General features: G+C 43.3%; 1 protein-coding gene across 5 annotated transcripts in view; it reads left to right on the top strand.

Annotated features, from left to right (window-relative positions):
* Positions 1-5,954: 5,954 nt before the first annotated feature.
* Positions 5,955-13,970, top strand: part of TMEM131L (transmembrane 131 like) — a 92,505-nt gene continuing 84,489 nt past the window's right edge. For 3 of the 5 annotated variants that reach the window (XM_081959105.1, XM_081959104.1, XM_081959106.1), the window contains exons 1-2: positions 5,955-6,213; positions 7,174-7,244. In XM_081959105.1, the coding sequence (XP_081815231.1) occupies positions 6,090-6,213; positions 7,174-7,244 (195 nt within the window). In that variant the 5' untranslated portion in view covers positions 5,955-6,089. The remainder of the gene's footprint in view (positions 6,214-7,173; positions 7,245-13,970) is intronic. The other 2 variants (XM_081959107.1, XM_081959103.1) reach the window with 1 other exon arrangement.

The following is a 13,970-nucleotide window of genomic DNA, read 5'->3' as shown; positions in this document are numbered from 1 at the left end:
GAAACCCACATTCTTGGAAGCTGAAAGTGCCTATGCTTTTTAAAAAAAAAACACTTTTCTTTTTTACAGGAAGGAAGTCCAAATTTGGGCAGTATGTCATAGTACCAGTTTGAAAACTCACCTCCTGTTCAGGGAGTCAGAACTTACCATGCTAATTGTGGGCAATGCTTTCCAGGCTTTCAAGAATAAAAGTGAACTGCATATTCTTTCTATTTATCTTATCCTTGCAAGTTTTGTATGTGAATATGTGTCTGAGCATGCATGTTTCATTTTCATTTGTTAGAAAAATGGCTTATGAAACATTCCCTGATTTAAATAGCTTGGATTTGATCGTAAAAACATTTTATGATTTTTTTAAAATCTCTTAAATGTCTATGGAGATTCTCAGACATCCAGGGCATGGTTGTCCCAAAGGTGTTTTTTGCCTAGAAGGCAACCAGAATTCCTTTTTTTCCCCTAAGAAGAATAGAAGAAGCTTCTTGGATGAGAAGCGAAATGTCTTCAAGGAAAAAACAGTGCAGTTACCTTTTAAAAAAAAACCTTTGGATTATCTCTTAAACGTACCCGGCATAATAAAAATGTGAATTGTAATAGATGACTTGCTATTGCAAAAATAGAGAGATTGGCTATTATCTTTTTGCTTACTGTCATACTGGACATGCTGTATTCTGTGATATGAAATTGAAAGACCTGATGGAACATAGTTTTTGGCAAGATATCTTTTTTATTTAATGAAAGTAATTTACAGAGCAATGCATACTTTAAAAATGAATCAGAAGTACAAGTGTGAGCAGAGCACTTCCAGCTATTAATTAAAACAGCTATGAAAGCATGACCAAAAAAAGGTCACTATTGCAAATATCACATTGAAAATATGCTACTTTAATAACATGAATCATTAAAACAGTGGTGTTTGTATAAAGCCTGAAATACTTCTCTGGACATTTTTCAAAGTATGCACAGCCCTAATAAAATACTATTGTGATTTCACACTGTTTCAGGTTAGTGAGAATCAAATACATAGAGGAGAGTTGCCATTTAACACAGGGATGTTAGACCCAATGCCCGGGACGCGGATCTGGCCCACGGGGTGCTTAGATGTGGCCCGCGGGACTGCCTTGCAAACAGTGAAGGACTGGCCTCTGCTAGTGAAAACAGAAGTCCATTTTCACTAGCAGAGGGTTGCAGGAGACCGTTGCAGCTGAAAACCGAGCTCAAGAGCCTTTACTCACTGGCAGAGTACTCAGGCCACCACAGACGCCCCAAACATGAGTGATGTCAAGCTGGCCACACCCACCCTGGTCCCCTGAGGTCAAACAACCCTGATGCGACCCTCAATGAAATCGAATTTGATACCCTTGATTTAACATATTCTGGATAGTATTGTTCCAGCTTTGATTATTGTCATTCATACAGAATATGGGATTTTAGAGTATTTTACTTGGTATTTTACAATACCCTCAATATGTACTGAATTGTAGAAAAAGTAGAGAGGCATGCTTACCTAGTAAGTTGGAATTATTAAAATATTGCTCCCATATGACTGTGTCACTGAGTTGCAGTGCAGAAGCACTTAAAAAGCATCTGTTGGAACAGCCCATGTGCTTGCTTGATATTTTCCTTAGCTTGCTTAAATATTAAATGAAGTGAGTTTTTTTTTTAAAAAAAGCTTTTGGTAGATAATAGCAGTTATTCTGCAGTGTTAGTGCTGCTTTTCTGTTTGGGATTGGTATCTTTTGTGTTTTTAATGGAAATATTTTAATGATATAAGGTATTTTGAATGTTAATGGGAATATAGAATGGGAAGGACAATCATTTTTATAAATATGCTTATTATTGGACAAACACGAGAGACCATGCATTGTATGTCATGCAAAGATCCAAAGCTATGAAGAACAGGTGGGATTTGGCATATGACAGTAAAGGAGCCTCCCATAAAATGGACTGTTTTATGATCATAAGATGAATCAGTCATGTGACTGATTTTATGGTAAAAAATTTTTTGCAGCAATTGTTAAGCAAATGCCATATTTGTTAAACAAACCAATGATTTACCATGGATGTGGTTTGCCAAAAACTGGAAATTCTGGTATTCAGCAAAGCCACAATAAAATGTGGTCATGTAACTGTGGGATGCTAAAAACAGCCGTAAATGCAACCGCGTTGCCAAATATCTGAAGTTTGGTTTTGCGGTTGCAGAGGCAGCCCGATAGTTGGAACTTCAAACTTGGGCCATAAAGGCCTTTTTTTGTAACTTTGAATAGTCACTAAGTGATTGGTTGTAAATTGAGGATCTATAGTAATAATACCTGACAGCTAATAATAGGTTAGGAGTGTGGACAATCTGGTTCAAGTCCACCTTCAGCTATGGAAGCTCCTTTCTAGCTAATATTAGCCAGTGCAACATGCCTCTCAGGTTTCTGTTGTCAGTATAAACAAACATGTAAGCTATGTTCAGCTTGGTGGAAAGAAAAATAGAAACATAGAAAACTGACGGTAGAAAAAGACCTATTGGTCAATCAAGTCTGTCCTTTGGAGTTTTTGGAATTATTACTATTATTATTATATACTTTATTCATTAAACATGAAACTCAGCCAACTGAACATTCAAAAATGCATTACAAATACCAGTGACTGGTGCTAATGGTTGATACGGTTTGCTGCCAGCGTCCTAGGTATCAGCCAAGTACCTTCTTAAAATATAAGATGTTCTGAGTAGCGCAGTTTTTTGCAGTTCTGGTGTTACAGCAGGAAGCTGCAATTTGTTGATTTTTTTTGGAAAATTCTTGGACATGGTGCCAAGTGCCCCGATGACAATGGGTATCACCCATTACATGCTTCAGCAGTACATGCTGTTACATGCTTCATCCATAGTCGTATACTTTCGATGGCCAGGTCGCGATATTTCATTATTTTTTCTAGTTCTTTTTCTTCGACTCTGGCATCTCCAGGAACAGCGATATCAATAAACTGTACACTTCGGCCCTCTACAACCGTGATATCTGGCGTGTTGTGCTCCAAATGACGATCTGTTTGTATTCGAAAGTCCCACAAGATCTTCACCTTCTCATTTTTGATAACTTTTTCCACTTTATGTTCCCATGACTTTCTGGATACAGGTAAATCATATTACTATTATTATTATTTATTACTTTTGTTTTAGTTTTTGTTATGTTTATCCCAAACTCAGTTACTGATGACTTCCAATTACCTCCATTGGAAGTTGGTTCTAAGCTTCTACTATTATTCATTTGAAGTAATACTTTCTAACATTACTTTAAAGAAGAGATATTAAATCTAATAATAATGCCATCAAGAGACAATATGATAATTATTTCTAACTACTCTTGAAAAATGGGTCACTGTCTGCATAGTTTATTTCCTTTCCTTTGAAGCAAAGAATTTATATTCTTTGTCATGTCCATCATACCATAGTTAAAGTGTCCGTACTGATCTCACATGAAACTGCCAATCATGTACCAGCTACCAGACTGTTGCCCCTAAAGCATGCCTTTACTAGCATACTAAATGGCAAATCTCATTGAGCCAATGGGAACCTATTACTTGTATTGTACTCTTATATCTGTATACACGTGCATGTTCCCACTTAATGGCTGTAAAGATTTTTATAGCCAGATCAGTTAGCCTCATACAAATAATACTTAAGCAACTAAAGTTTAGGCTACTAGCTCTTATTTCCTGGTCTTCTAATTCTAGCATTTGTCTACAAGTACAATGCTACATTATTTCTTTGAACTCAGGGAAACCTGTTCTTCATATATAAAACTATAGTATAGCCAATATCTAAACAAAACTAGATTTATAAATTATGGAAAATGTATTTATATAGAGCACAGATTCCAAACAACTCTCCTAGGCACTTGCTCTTCCAGTACAAATAAAGAGAACTAATATATTATCTGGAGCTGGTTACCATCTGGTCACACTTATTTTTTTCTAACATACTGATTAAAAAGAGTTACGTAGCCCCTTAAAAGATACAAGCTTTTGATATGCAGTGGCTTCTTACCATACATGTATGTTATTGTACTGGAAGTGTATTGGATACACTATTGCTAGATCTTTTTTTTAATGTAGTAAACCAGGTGTTGTGATTTAAATGTTGCATGAACCGAAGCTTTGTTTCTAAAATTCTGCATCTTACATTTTCCAGCCTGAGCAAGTCACCAGGAAGGAACCATACTGATCAGAATTCTAGCTTTGAATTTGACACAGGTTCAAATCTAATTTAGCCCTACATTTCAGATAGTTAAATGTGCCACCAGTCCTATGGTTTTAAGATTGAGAAGCTAGAAGATTAAAATGTTCATTTGAATTTCTCATATTACTTCCCACTGTATCCTGCATCAATTATTATTTTTTCTGTTTCCTTTCAAGTGGAGAGTGCAAAGAAATACTCAAAATAATGATATTTAGCCTTTGGGTCATTCATCAGCAAATGGTTTTACTGCCTTGAAAGACAGGTATTACTATACTCTAACAATAATTCTAATAATGAAAGCATGCTTTTAGGGGGTCTCCATTGTGTGAGTGGCCTCCCTCCTCCCAAAACTCAGGCAGGATTTTTGTCTGCCCTACTTCACAGATAAAATGTCTTGGAAGAAATGTCCTTTTGCGTTCAGTTCCAAGTGGGGAAAGACACTGGAAAAATGGAGGCTGCTTGGACAGATGGTTTAATGGTGGACAGGACCACATAGTTTGAGGTCCTGGGGGAAAAGGTGATTACATGCTTCAAGATGTTGAGTGAAGAAGAAAAAGGGCTGAGATGCTGAAAGTTCCTGGTGTTATGCCCTCTCTGGCCTTTGAGCTTGATCTTCTGTTCTGATTGGTTGTCAGATTCCCATGGGGCCATGCAGGGGAAACTGTAGGCTGTGCTTTGAGTCCAAGTTTGGTTGAGCATTGCTTCTTCCCAGGTGCCCTGTGGTAAGGATAAAGGACTAATACTATCATGCCTTAATCCCATCACCCTGGAGCTGAAGAGGGAGACTTTATGTAGAATAGACTGGCTCAGGCCTTTTAATGGCCCATTGACAAAGCTATTAAGAGTGTCTGTTTCCTGCCTAAAAATATGTTTCTCCCATTTTTTATCCAGGGAAATATAATACTCTGCCTTTTCAATATTTCCCAGGATATTTCATTTTTCTAGGAGAGGGGAGGGTTTTAACTTCCTACAGGTTGTCAGACTCCCATGGGGCCATGTAGGGGCAACTCTGCAGGCTGTGTTTTGAGTCCATGTTTGGTTGAGCATTGCTTCTTCCCAGGTGCCATATGGTGAGATCGGCAGAGGGTTAATCCTACCTTTGTTATGAAGAGTAGCCTAGCTCATTCCTTAATGGCTCATTCACAAAGATGGGGCGGCTGAGTTTCTGCCTCTCTTGAGTTTCTACTTCTCTTTTTAGGGGAAATATTCTGCCTTTTTAATATTTCCTAAAATATTTCATTTCTCTAGGAGAGGTGAGCGCTAACTTCCTACAAATGGATGAAAAATATTTTTTAAAAAGGGGGGGTGTTGTCAAAAAGTCCTTGGAGATCATCTAGGGGGAGTTTCTGCTCCAGGCAAAGCACCCACCAGTTCAGCAGTGAAAGCTTCTGCCAAAGAGCTTGAACAGGTGTGGGGAACAAGAAGAAGAAAGGGAGGGGGGGAGGCCCGCAATGCCTAATGCAGAACTGAGGACCAACGGTTTATTCTGCAGCTTAGAACGACTGGCGGGCCAGCCCTACCTTTGAGCAAACAGACGGCCTGAATAAAGGAGCCCAAACCCAGAGTCGGGGCCTTGCCCGTCCTCTCCCTTCGGTGCCTGCTCGGCCTGCCTTCCATGTGCTCTGGGCGGCGGTAACAGCAGCCGAGCCACCGCCTCCGGGCGGAGCCCCAGCGAGGAGAAGGGGGGGAAACTGTATTCTTATACTCCACCGCCCTGTGCCGCGCAGCCTTCTCTATCTCTGCCGCACACGCGCCTGGAGCGGGGGAAGGGGAGGAGGAGGAGGCGGCCAATGCTGCTGCCGCCGCCGCCACAGCTGTAGCTCCGCCAGCCAGCTCGGGCAGACAGGAAAGCAGCCGCCTCAGCAGCATGGCGGGGCTGCGTTACCCGTCGCAGAGCAGCTACTGCCGCGTCGCCACGGCCATGAACCTCCTGCTCGGCGTCTTTCAGGTCCTTTTGCCTGGCTTCCGTCTGGGAGGAGCGCAGGGCCAAGGTAAAAAGGAGGCTGGCGAAACACTCGAGGGGGGCAGCGCCGATCTGTAGCGGGAGGTGAAGGCGGGGGAGCTGGGGGGGGGGATCAACCAGAAGAAGTCCGGGTCTGACAGGGCGAAAGTGGACGGAGGTTTTCCACCCTCTCCCCCCATTCTCTCTCTCTCTACGCCTCCCTTTGTGCAGCAACCACTCCGCCTGCTGCCTTCCCGGGCGCCTAGAAAGGGGGGGGGGGGGAGAGCGCAGTTCCCCTTCCTGCCTCGTTGCTTAAAGCTTCACACAAAAAAGCAGAGAGGTGGGGGGGGGGGAAAGGAACGCTCGTTCGGAGCTCCTTTGCACGAGGCGTGTGGCAGATCAGTCAATAAAGTGTGGGTGGGGGAGCCAAACCGTCGAAGGCGCCTTCGCACCCTCTGAACGTGTGGACGCCGCTTTCACGGCTTGCCACCGCCGCCCCCTCTCTCTCTTCCCGCCCTGCTCGGGCAACACGCTGCTGCTGTTGCTGCTGCTGGGGTTCGCCTGGCTGAGAAAACGACGACGCCATCCCTCGCCCAGGCTCTCCCTCTTCTGCCTTCCCGCCTCATAGTAGGAGGGGTGGGGGGGTTGTTCGGAGTTGGGGGGCCCCGTCCCCACCCCGCGCCACTTGCTGTTTTGAAGAATAAAAGGCCAAAGCGCGCGCCTTGGGCAAGCCGAGTCGGCCTCTCCACACTCCCCTTTTCTTCGCGCGTGGTGTCTGCAGCAGCGTTCAATATGGAAGCGCCTCTCAGCCTCGAGCCCGAACAAAACAAAAGCCTGACCACATGTTTGGGCCGCTCTGAAAGGCCCCGTCCTAGAACATAGGGACTCGGCGCCTTTTAACTACAGGAAGATCCAGGTCACCACGATTGACCTGGTTAGAAGTGTTTTGGCATTGATTGAGGTGTCTACCTCTTCTCTTTCCCACCCACCCCCCTTTCTCCCCACCTAGCCATTGATCCTATTCCCAATGTGGTGGAGCTGTGGCAAGCAGAAGAAGGGGAACTCCTGATGCCTGCTAAGGTAAGGGGAACATCTGGGAAGAGGTAAATAGGAGGGATATATGGGATGGTAGCACCTATAGAATAAGATCATTCTTCCCCTTAGAAGAGGGGGATTAGGTGTCTCTGGGAAAACAAATAATTTCCATACATTGCCAGTGTTTTTCTCCACATTGTTCTGCAAGTCATGGTGGCCTAAGATTTAGAGTTGGTGGAGGCTGTGGCTGGAAAGCTATTCACCCCCATGTTCCTCTTAACCGGATATCAGCAACACTGCAGGCTCTATTTTGCTGTAATTTCAAAGTAAAACAAGGTTATGCACCAGCTTCTGCAAGATTTTAAAATCTGATTGCACCTGATAATTTTGTAGGACAAATCCATTGACGTGATGGCAGTACTGCTGCTTATAAGGGGAAGGTTGCTGTCAGCAGATCTCATGAACTTTAAAGTGTTTTTAAAGCCCACTTCCTTAGGAGGAACATTGTATCAGGCTTATGTTTATAAAGATATTTTTTTCTTGTTACAATGTAATACCGATTTCTGCTGCCCTCCCATCCCTGTTAAAGTGAGGGAATGTAGCCAGTTAAATTGTGAAGATACTCACAATGTATTAATCTTAATTATTTTAAAATTCAAACTTTTAGAAAAAATTCTTAAATAGAAGGTTTTGCTTTAATAGTTTTTAATAGTTACAGATATATTTTCTTTAGCAGCTATCTAGGTTTGCATTTTCCCCATATTCTGTCTGTAGTTCCAAACGTTCATGAACAACGCAATATTCATGATTATGATTTTCTGTAATCATGTCTTCTAATTTAGGTATAATCTCAATGAGCTGAAAAGAGTTTATTTCTAAGCACTAAAAGAGCTTCCCTGGTGCTGACCAGATGGGAAAGGTATAAGTTGTCTCATCCCCAGCTGCTGCAGAAGTTCATATGGTAGATGGAGGCCTCATATGATAATGTAGCTTAAGGCCTCATGATTGGAAGAACTTTCCATATGATATCTTCCGTGGCTATCAGAAAAAAATACCAGCAGAAGAGGATCTGGCATGGAAAGAATGTATTTGGGGAACTTATTTCAGTTTCTTAATCCCAGAGTGATCATTTGCAGAGCATAATAGTTCCATCAACTCCCTAGATAAAATGAACTCTTTGGACTTAAATATCTATGATAGAAATAAAGTATGCATGAGCATTCTTACTGAGACCATTTCTTACTATGCAGGGGCGACTTTTTAAAAAGTAGATTTATGTGAATTGGTGTTTGTGTGCTTATGTCATTTAGTCTTATGAAAGGTGTAACTCCTGCCATGATCTTGACTGCAAGTTCCAGATACTTGAAAACTTAGTATGTTTGTTTTCTGGTTTAGTTTTTAATTGATGAAGTGCATATTCATTTGTTTTATCTAAACTGAAGGTGGTAAAAATTGCATGTTTTTATGTTTAGTTGTAAACACCCATTAACTTAAGAATGTTGCTACCTTTTATTTATACTAATGTTTTAAATTATGGCATTATTAGTGACTGCGTTCTGTTTAGGAAAGCAAAGGAGGGTGTTTAAGTGAAATTGTTGGTTTTTCTGGATTGTAAGCAAACTAGCTAAAATAAGTTTCATATTGTGTATTATGCCAAATTATTGTTTGTCCAAAATCTGTGTGCAGACAAGGACAGCACAGTAGCTAAAAGCTTATTATTGTAATATGTTTAGCATAGTTTACATCATCTAAATTAGTTGTATATTATATTTTCATGGAGCATATGAATAAATATTATTCTAAATTATTATATTATGCCATCAGTTAATTATGTACGACTGAACCAAATGGTCTTTTGTTTCACAATGCTTTTTCTGCCTTCCTTTATGAGCAACAGTGCATGTTGCATGCAAAGTTGACCTTTGTTTCAGCCATGCGTAGCAAGGTGAAGCAAACCCTCATTGGTGCATTAGTTTAACATGCAGCAATGGTTATCTTGATGAAGCAAATACGTTTCGAAAAAAACTGAATCTCAGTTTTGTGCAATTGGAAATGTTCTATAAGCATCTCCCTATTTTTCCTATCTTACATTTAGAGTGCATTGGTTTGCTACTATCATAATTCCTAGGCATTAAAACAATGGTTTTGGCAGTTATAATAGGAATGATTGTCTAATAACTCTGAAGGATATAAAAATGAAAAAAACTGACTGTAAGCCTTGAATGGAAAGATAATAGAAACATTTCTTTCTTTTTTATGGGTGAGGAACATGTTACTTTAACAGGATTTTTTTTTTTCTATAAAATTATGCTTCAGATTTTTTTCTCAGAGACAAAGGTTTTATTAATATGACTTCCTAGTCATATATAAATTTTGCAGGCACTAGTATGAAAATAGATTGGTTTCAGTATACCCACAGCCAGTTTTAAAAAGCAGAAGTGAATTTAGAATAAAGACTAATCATTTCTTTCTTTGTCTACTGTGAGATAGTTTGAAGTAGATTTTAGAAGAGCTGGAGTGTTTTGGGTACTTCCTAAATGCTTTTTAAAGAGAAAATTCAATTTCATATTTTTCAGTTTCACTGTCAGGCCTGTAGTTTAAATCCCTGCGTAGAGTTTAGCCTCCATGCAAGTCCGATGCCAATATTAAGTAGAAAGTGAATTAAGAGTTTCATTTTAAATTCTCAGTTATGAAGTAATGAGACTGATGTTCTTATTTTAGAAACTGGTAGAATCTCAAATTCAAATTTTGAGTAACTTTGAAATGCTCATAAAAAGAATAGGTCTCCCCCAATATTTTTCAATAGGCTTTTTCTAATATTTTTCAAGAATAGATAAAAACCATAAAGCAAAAGTGATGAAGTGCTGCATTTCAAATACTGCTTTGTTTATAAATTCTTAATTGCATTTTCCCGTATTATACCAATGTCATTTCTTGCTACAGTATATTGATTTCTGGGAATCAAGTGCATTAATGCTTGTTCAACTAATGACTTATAGATAATGAGTTGCTATGGGCAATTGTACAAGTTACCATATTTTGCGCCCATTATGGTTTATAAATAACATGCCCATTATGAACTGGAAAAGATACTGTGCCTAATCTCCTATTTGTCCATGCCTATCTTAATTCCTACGTAAGAACACAACTAAAATAAGACTGATTTTCCAGTGAATATTTTAAAGTCTTTGGTGGGTGCATTTGTTAACTCCCATCTTGAAGGTCGTAGTATTCTCCATAGTGAGGGGAGGAGTATCCAGGATGGGTTGACCTTGTCCTCTCATTGATTGGCTGAGTCAGATAAGCTCTTTGGGCCATGCTCTGATCATCAGGTACCACCCAGTTATCAACTCAGCCCCTCAACGGGCGGCTGTGATCATCCCAAGCTCCTGGAAAATTTTAAAGAAAGGATTTAACTCACTGTTTACTTGCATTCGCTGCCTCCCTGCCTGAGTGAGTAACTGGCTCTTGGCTGATTCCCTGGCTGGGAAGAGAGAGAGAGAGAGCAAGTGGAGCAAGCCCTTCAGGGCAACGCGCAGCCCAGGTCATAAAGAGAGACCTAGGGCACTAATCGAGACTGCAGGTGAGGGAACGCTCCCCTGGAAGCCCTGGGAAGGCAGTCACGTCGGAGAGGCTCAGCCGGCACTGGAGCGTTCCGCCGCTCCCCCAAGGGGTTGAGCGGCGAACCGCGGCATTTTTAAATGCAGCAGAGCGCCCGCGTCTGCCTGAACTGCCAGAGAGAGATAGCGGCCTGCAGGAACTCACAAAGATCAGACGAGAACGGAGGAAGCGAGAGAGAAGAAGCAGCAGTGGGGGCAGAAGCTGTGCGGCAGCCCCAAAGGCACAAGTCGCTTCCACGTGTTCCCAGGGAGAGGAACTTTTTGAATTTGGAGCCGGTGGCCATTTTGGAACCACATGATCCAAGATGGTGGCACCCAGCAGCACAGAGGATGCCAGCAGGACTCAAGCCTCCAGCCCAGCAGCCAGCAGCCCCACCGGAGGAGCAGAGGAGCAGCTAACCAGGTCAGAGACTGCTACAGAGGCTTCTAAGGAAAGAAAAGGAGGCAAGGCAAAGGCAAAGAGAAAGCATGTCTCCTCCAATGGGGCCAAAGAGGCAGGCTGCAGCTCCAAGCCTCCAAAGTCTGGCTCCAAATACGAAAGGCAGAGGCACCGATTCTTGGAGCGCGTTTGCCACAAGGCCAGCAGCAAGATGGCTACGACTGGCCAGGAACCTGGGGAACGATTTTCAGGGATCCTTTCTCCTGGCAGGACTGCAGATGGGGACACCCCCCCCCCACAGGTGAGGATTCCCGTTGATACTTTGGGGATCTGGGGGAATGCACAAGGATGCACCCCCATGCCCCACAGCAGCGGGACCCTCGCCACAGCCCTTCCCGTCCACACCTGCTGGCACAGGGGTGGGAATACCACCCACATCGGGATTGCCCAACTTCCAGGATATGATGATGTGGTCCTTCCAGCAGTGCATGGCAGCAACCTTTCAGCAGCCACAGATGCAGACCCAGGCTAGAGAATCAGGAGGAAGATTTTCCAGAATCACCTGCCTCCTCCCAGGGGGACAGCGATTCGGATTCCGAAGAGGGCGAAATCAGAGAGGATAGACTTTCTGAGGATGAAGGCATGCCTCCTCCCAAACCTACCTTCTCTGGATTTTTCCAGCCCTCTTTGTACAAATCCCTTCTGTTCAAGGCCAAGACATCTGCCAAGCTTGTCAACAGGCCAACAGAAGCCCCCATACAACCCCAGGGGTTTTCAGTGGAAAACATTTTCGAGGAGAAGGCCATCGAGGCACACACGGTGCCCACACCCAAGCCTTTCCTAGACATGATCAAGCGGCAATGGGCCTCTCCCACGGCAGCCCCCATGCCCACTTCCACGGACAAGATCTTCTTCAACGGGGACAGGGACATGGCCCAGGTGCTTTCGCAACCCACCATCGCTGCGCCCTGCATACGCCTACTAACATGCCAGAAGAACCAGAGGATGCCCTGAAGGTGGAAGACAAAAAAGCTGACCTCACCTTACAGAGGACGCATCAAGCAGTGGCCTGGGCAGTAAGAGCAGCCACCACCGCCTCCTTCTTCAACAGGTCTTCTCTGCTGTGGCTGCAAGACCTGCAGCAGCAAATCCCCATTTCGGATGGCAGGGCCCACCAAGACATCAACAAGCTGGGGGCCGCCACCCAATTCTCCTCAGATGCTACCTTAGCTGCAGCCAGGTTTGCCTCCAGGGCGATCGCCTCATCTGTGGCATCTTGCAGGCTGCTTTGGCTGAAGCAGTGGCAAGCAGACGTACGCCACAAATGGCACCTGGCATTGGCCCCCTTCACGGGAGAATCTCTCTTTGGAGCAGCCCTCGACCCATTCTTGGTAGAGAACAAGGACAAGCGGAAGGTGCTCCCCACCGTTCACAAGAAGTCCAACTTCAGGGTGGCGCCATACCCTAGATGCCCCAACTCCCGGGGGCAGGATTTCGGGTCCTCCTTCCGGGGTCAGGATTCCTTCAGGGGGTTGGAGTTTGTGTACTCGGGTCCCAGGCAGTACCAGGGAGGTTTTTCATCCAGGCAGAGATATCCAGATAGAAAGCAGAGGGGCAGGCAGCAGAAGAGGTCCTTTCGAGGTGGCGGCGGGGCGGGCGCTCCTTCCACAAGACCTAGACCTAGCTCACCTCCCATTGGGGGGTGCTTGGCATACTTCGCCGACCGCTGGGACTTAACCTCCTCCGACAAGTGGGTCCGGAACACCATTCGGTATGGTCTCTCACTCGAGTTCCTCTCCAACCCCCCGAGTTCCTTTCGGAGCTGCCCTGTCTCAAGCAACCTGACCCAGAGATTGCTGATGCAGGAGGCCTTCCAACACATGTTGGACATCAGGGCCATCCAGCCAGTGCCTCTAGAGCAGCAAGGCCAGAGGTATTACTTTATTCTCTTTGTAATTCCTAAGGCCTCGGGCAGCTGGAGAGCGATTCTTGACTTGAAATGCCTGAACTGTTTCATCCGCTCCCCAGATCTGTGGACAAGGCTGTAGGTTATAAAAAGAAAAGACACTTGTTTTCTTATGTGTTTCCCATGCACTTAAGTGTGTACTATGATATCATAATATCTGGATGCATTTTGCAATTAGGAAGAAATTGGAATTTTCATTTTCTTTGTCTATATTAAGGATGTGGCATATGCGAATGTGGGAAGAGGAAGCTACATTCTGTAGTCAGAAATATAGGACTCTTACAGTCTTGTTATTTCCCTGCCAAGGATGATAGAAAAAAAATAATCTCAAATGGGAAAACCTTTAGAAGTGTGTGTATTAAGCAAAGTCTATTGATACTTCTCAGAAGGGAAATGATATGTTTAAGGTTATTTGAGTGTTACTCAGTGGAATACACAAGGATAATATGCCGTGAACAGCAGGCCTGCTTGCTATGGGATTTTGAGATACTGCTTTTCCAGGGCCTAATTTATGGAAAAGAAATGCCATTTGTCATGTATTATAGATTTCCTGGACTTTCCCATGAGTCTTAATGCAGCTATTAACTGTTGCTGATAGTCTGGCTGTTGTCCATCTCTTTGTCTAGTGCTTATTATGGTTCATCACACAATCAGCCAGATGTTCACACTGGATTTGGCATTTTTGTCCTTTCCAAGGATCTGGGATAGGCAGATGTGGATGTTTGATGGTGTTAGATGTATTGTCACAGCATGTAAGCTGTTGAGTAAAGCTGCTTTTTGCAATTGACTGATGGTGAATTTGTCAT

This window comes from Natrix helvetica (assembly GCF_964273705.1).
Source record: "Natrix helvetica genome assembly, chromosome: 7".
Taxonomy (NCBI): domain Eukaryota; kingdom Metazoa; phylum Chordata; class Lepidosauria; order Squamata; family Natricidae; genus Natrix; species Natrix helvetica.
Note: the sequence above shows the minus strand (reverse complement) of the source record. Positions and strands in the feature narration are given on the sequence as shown.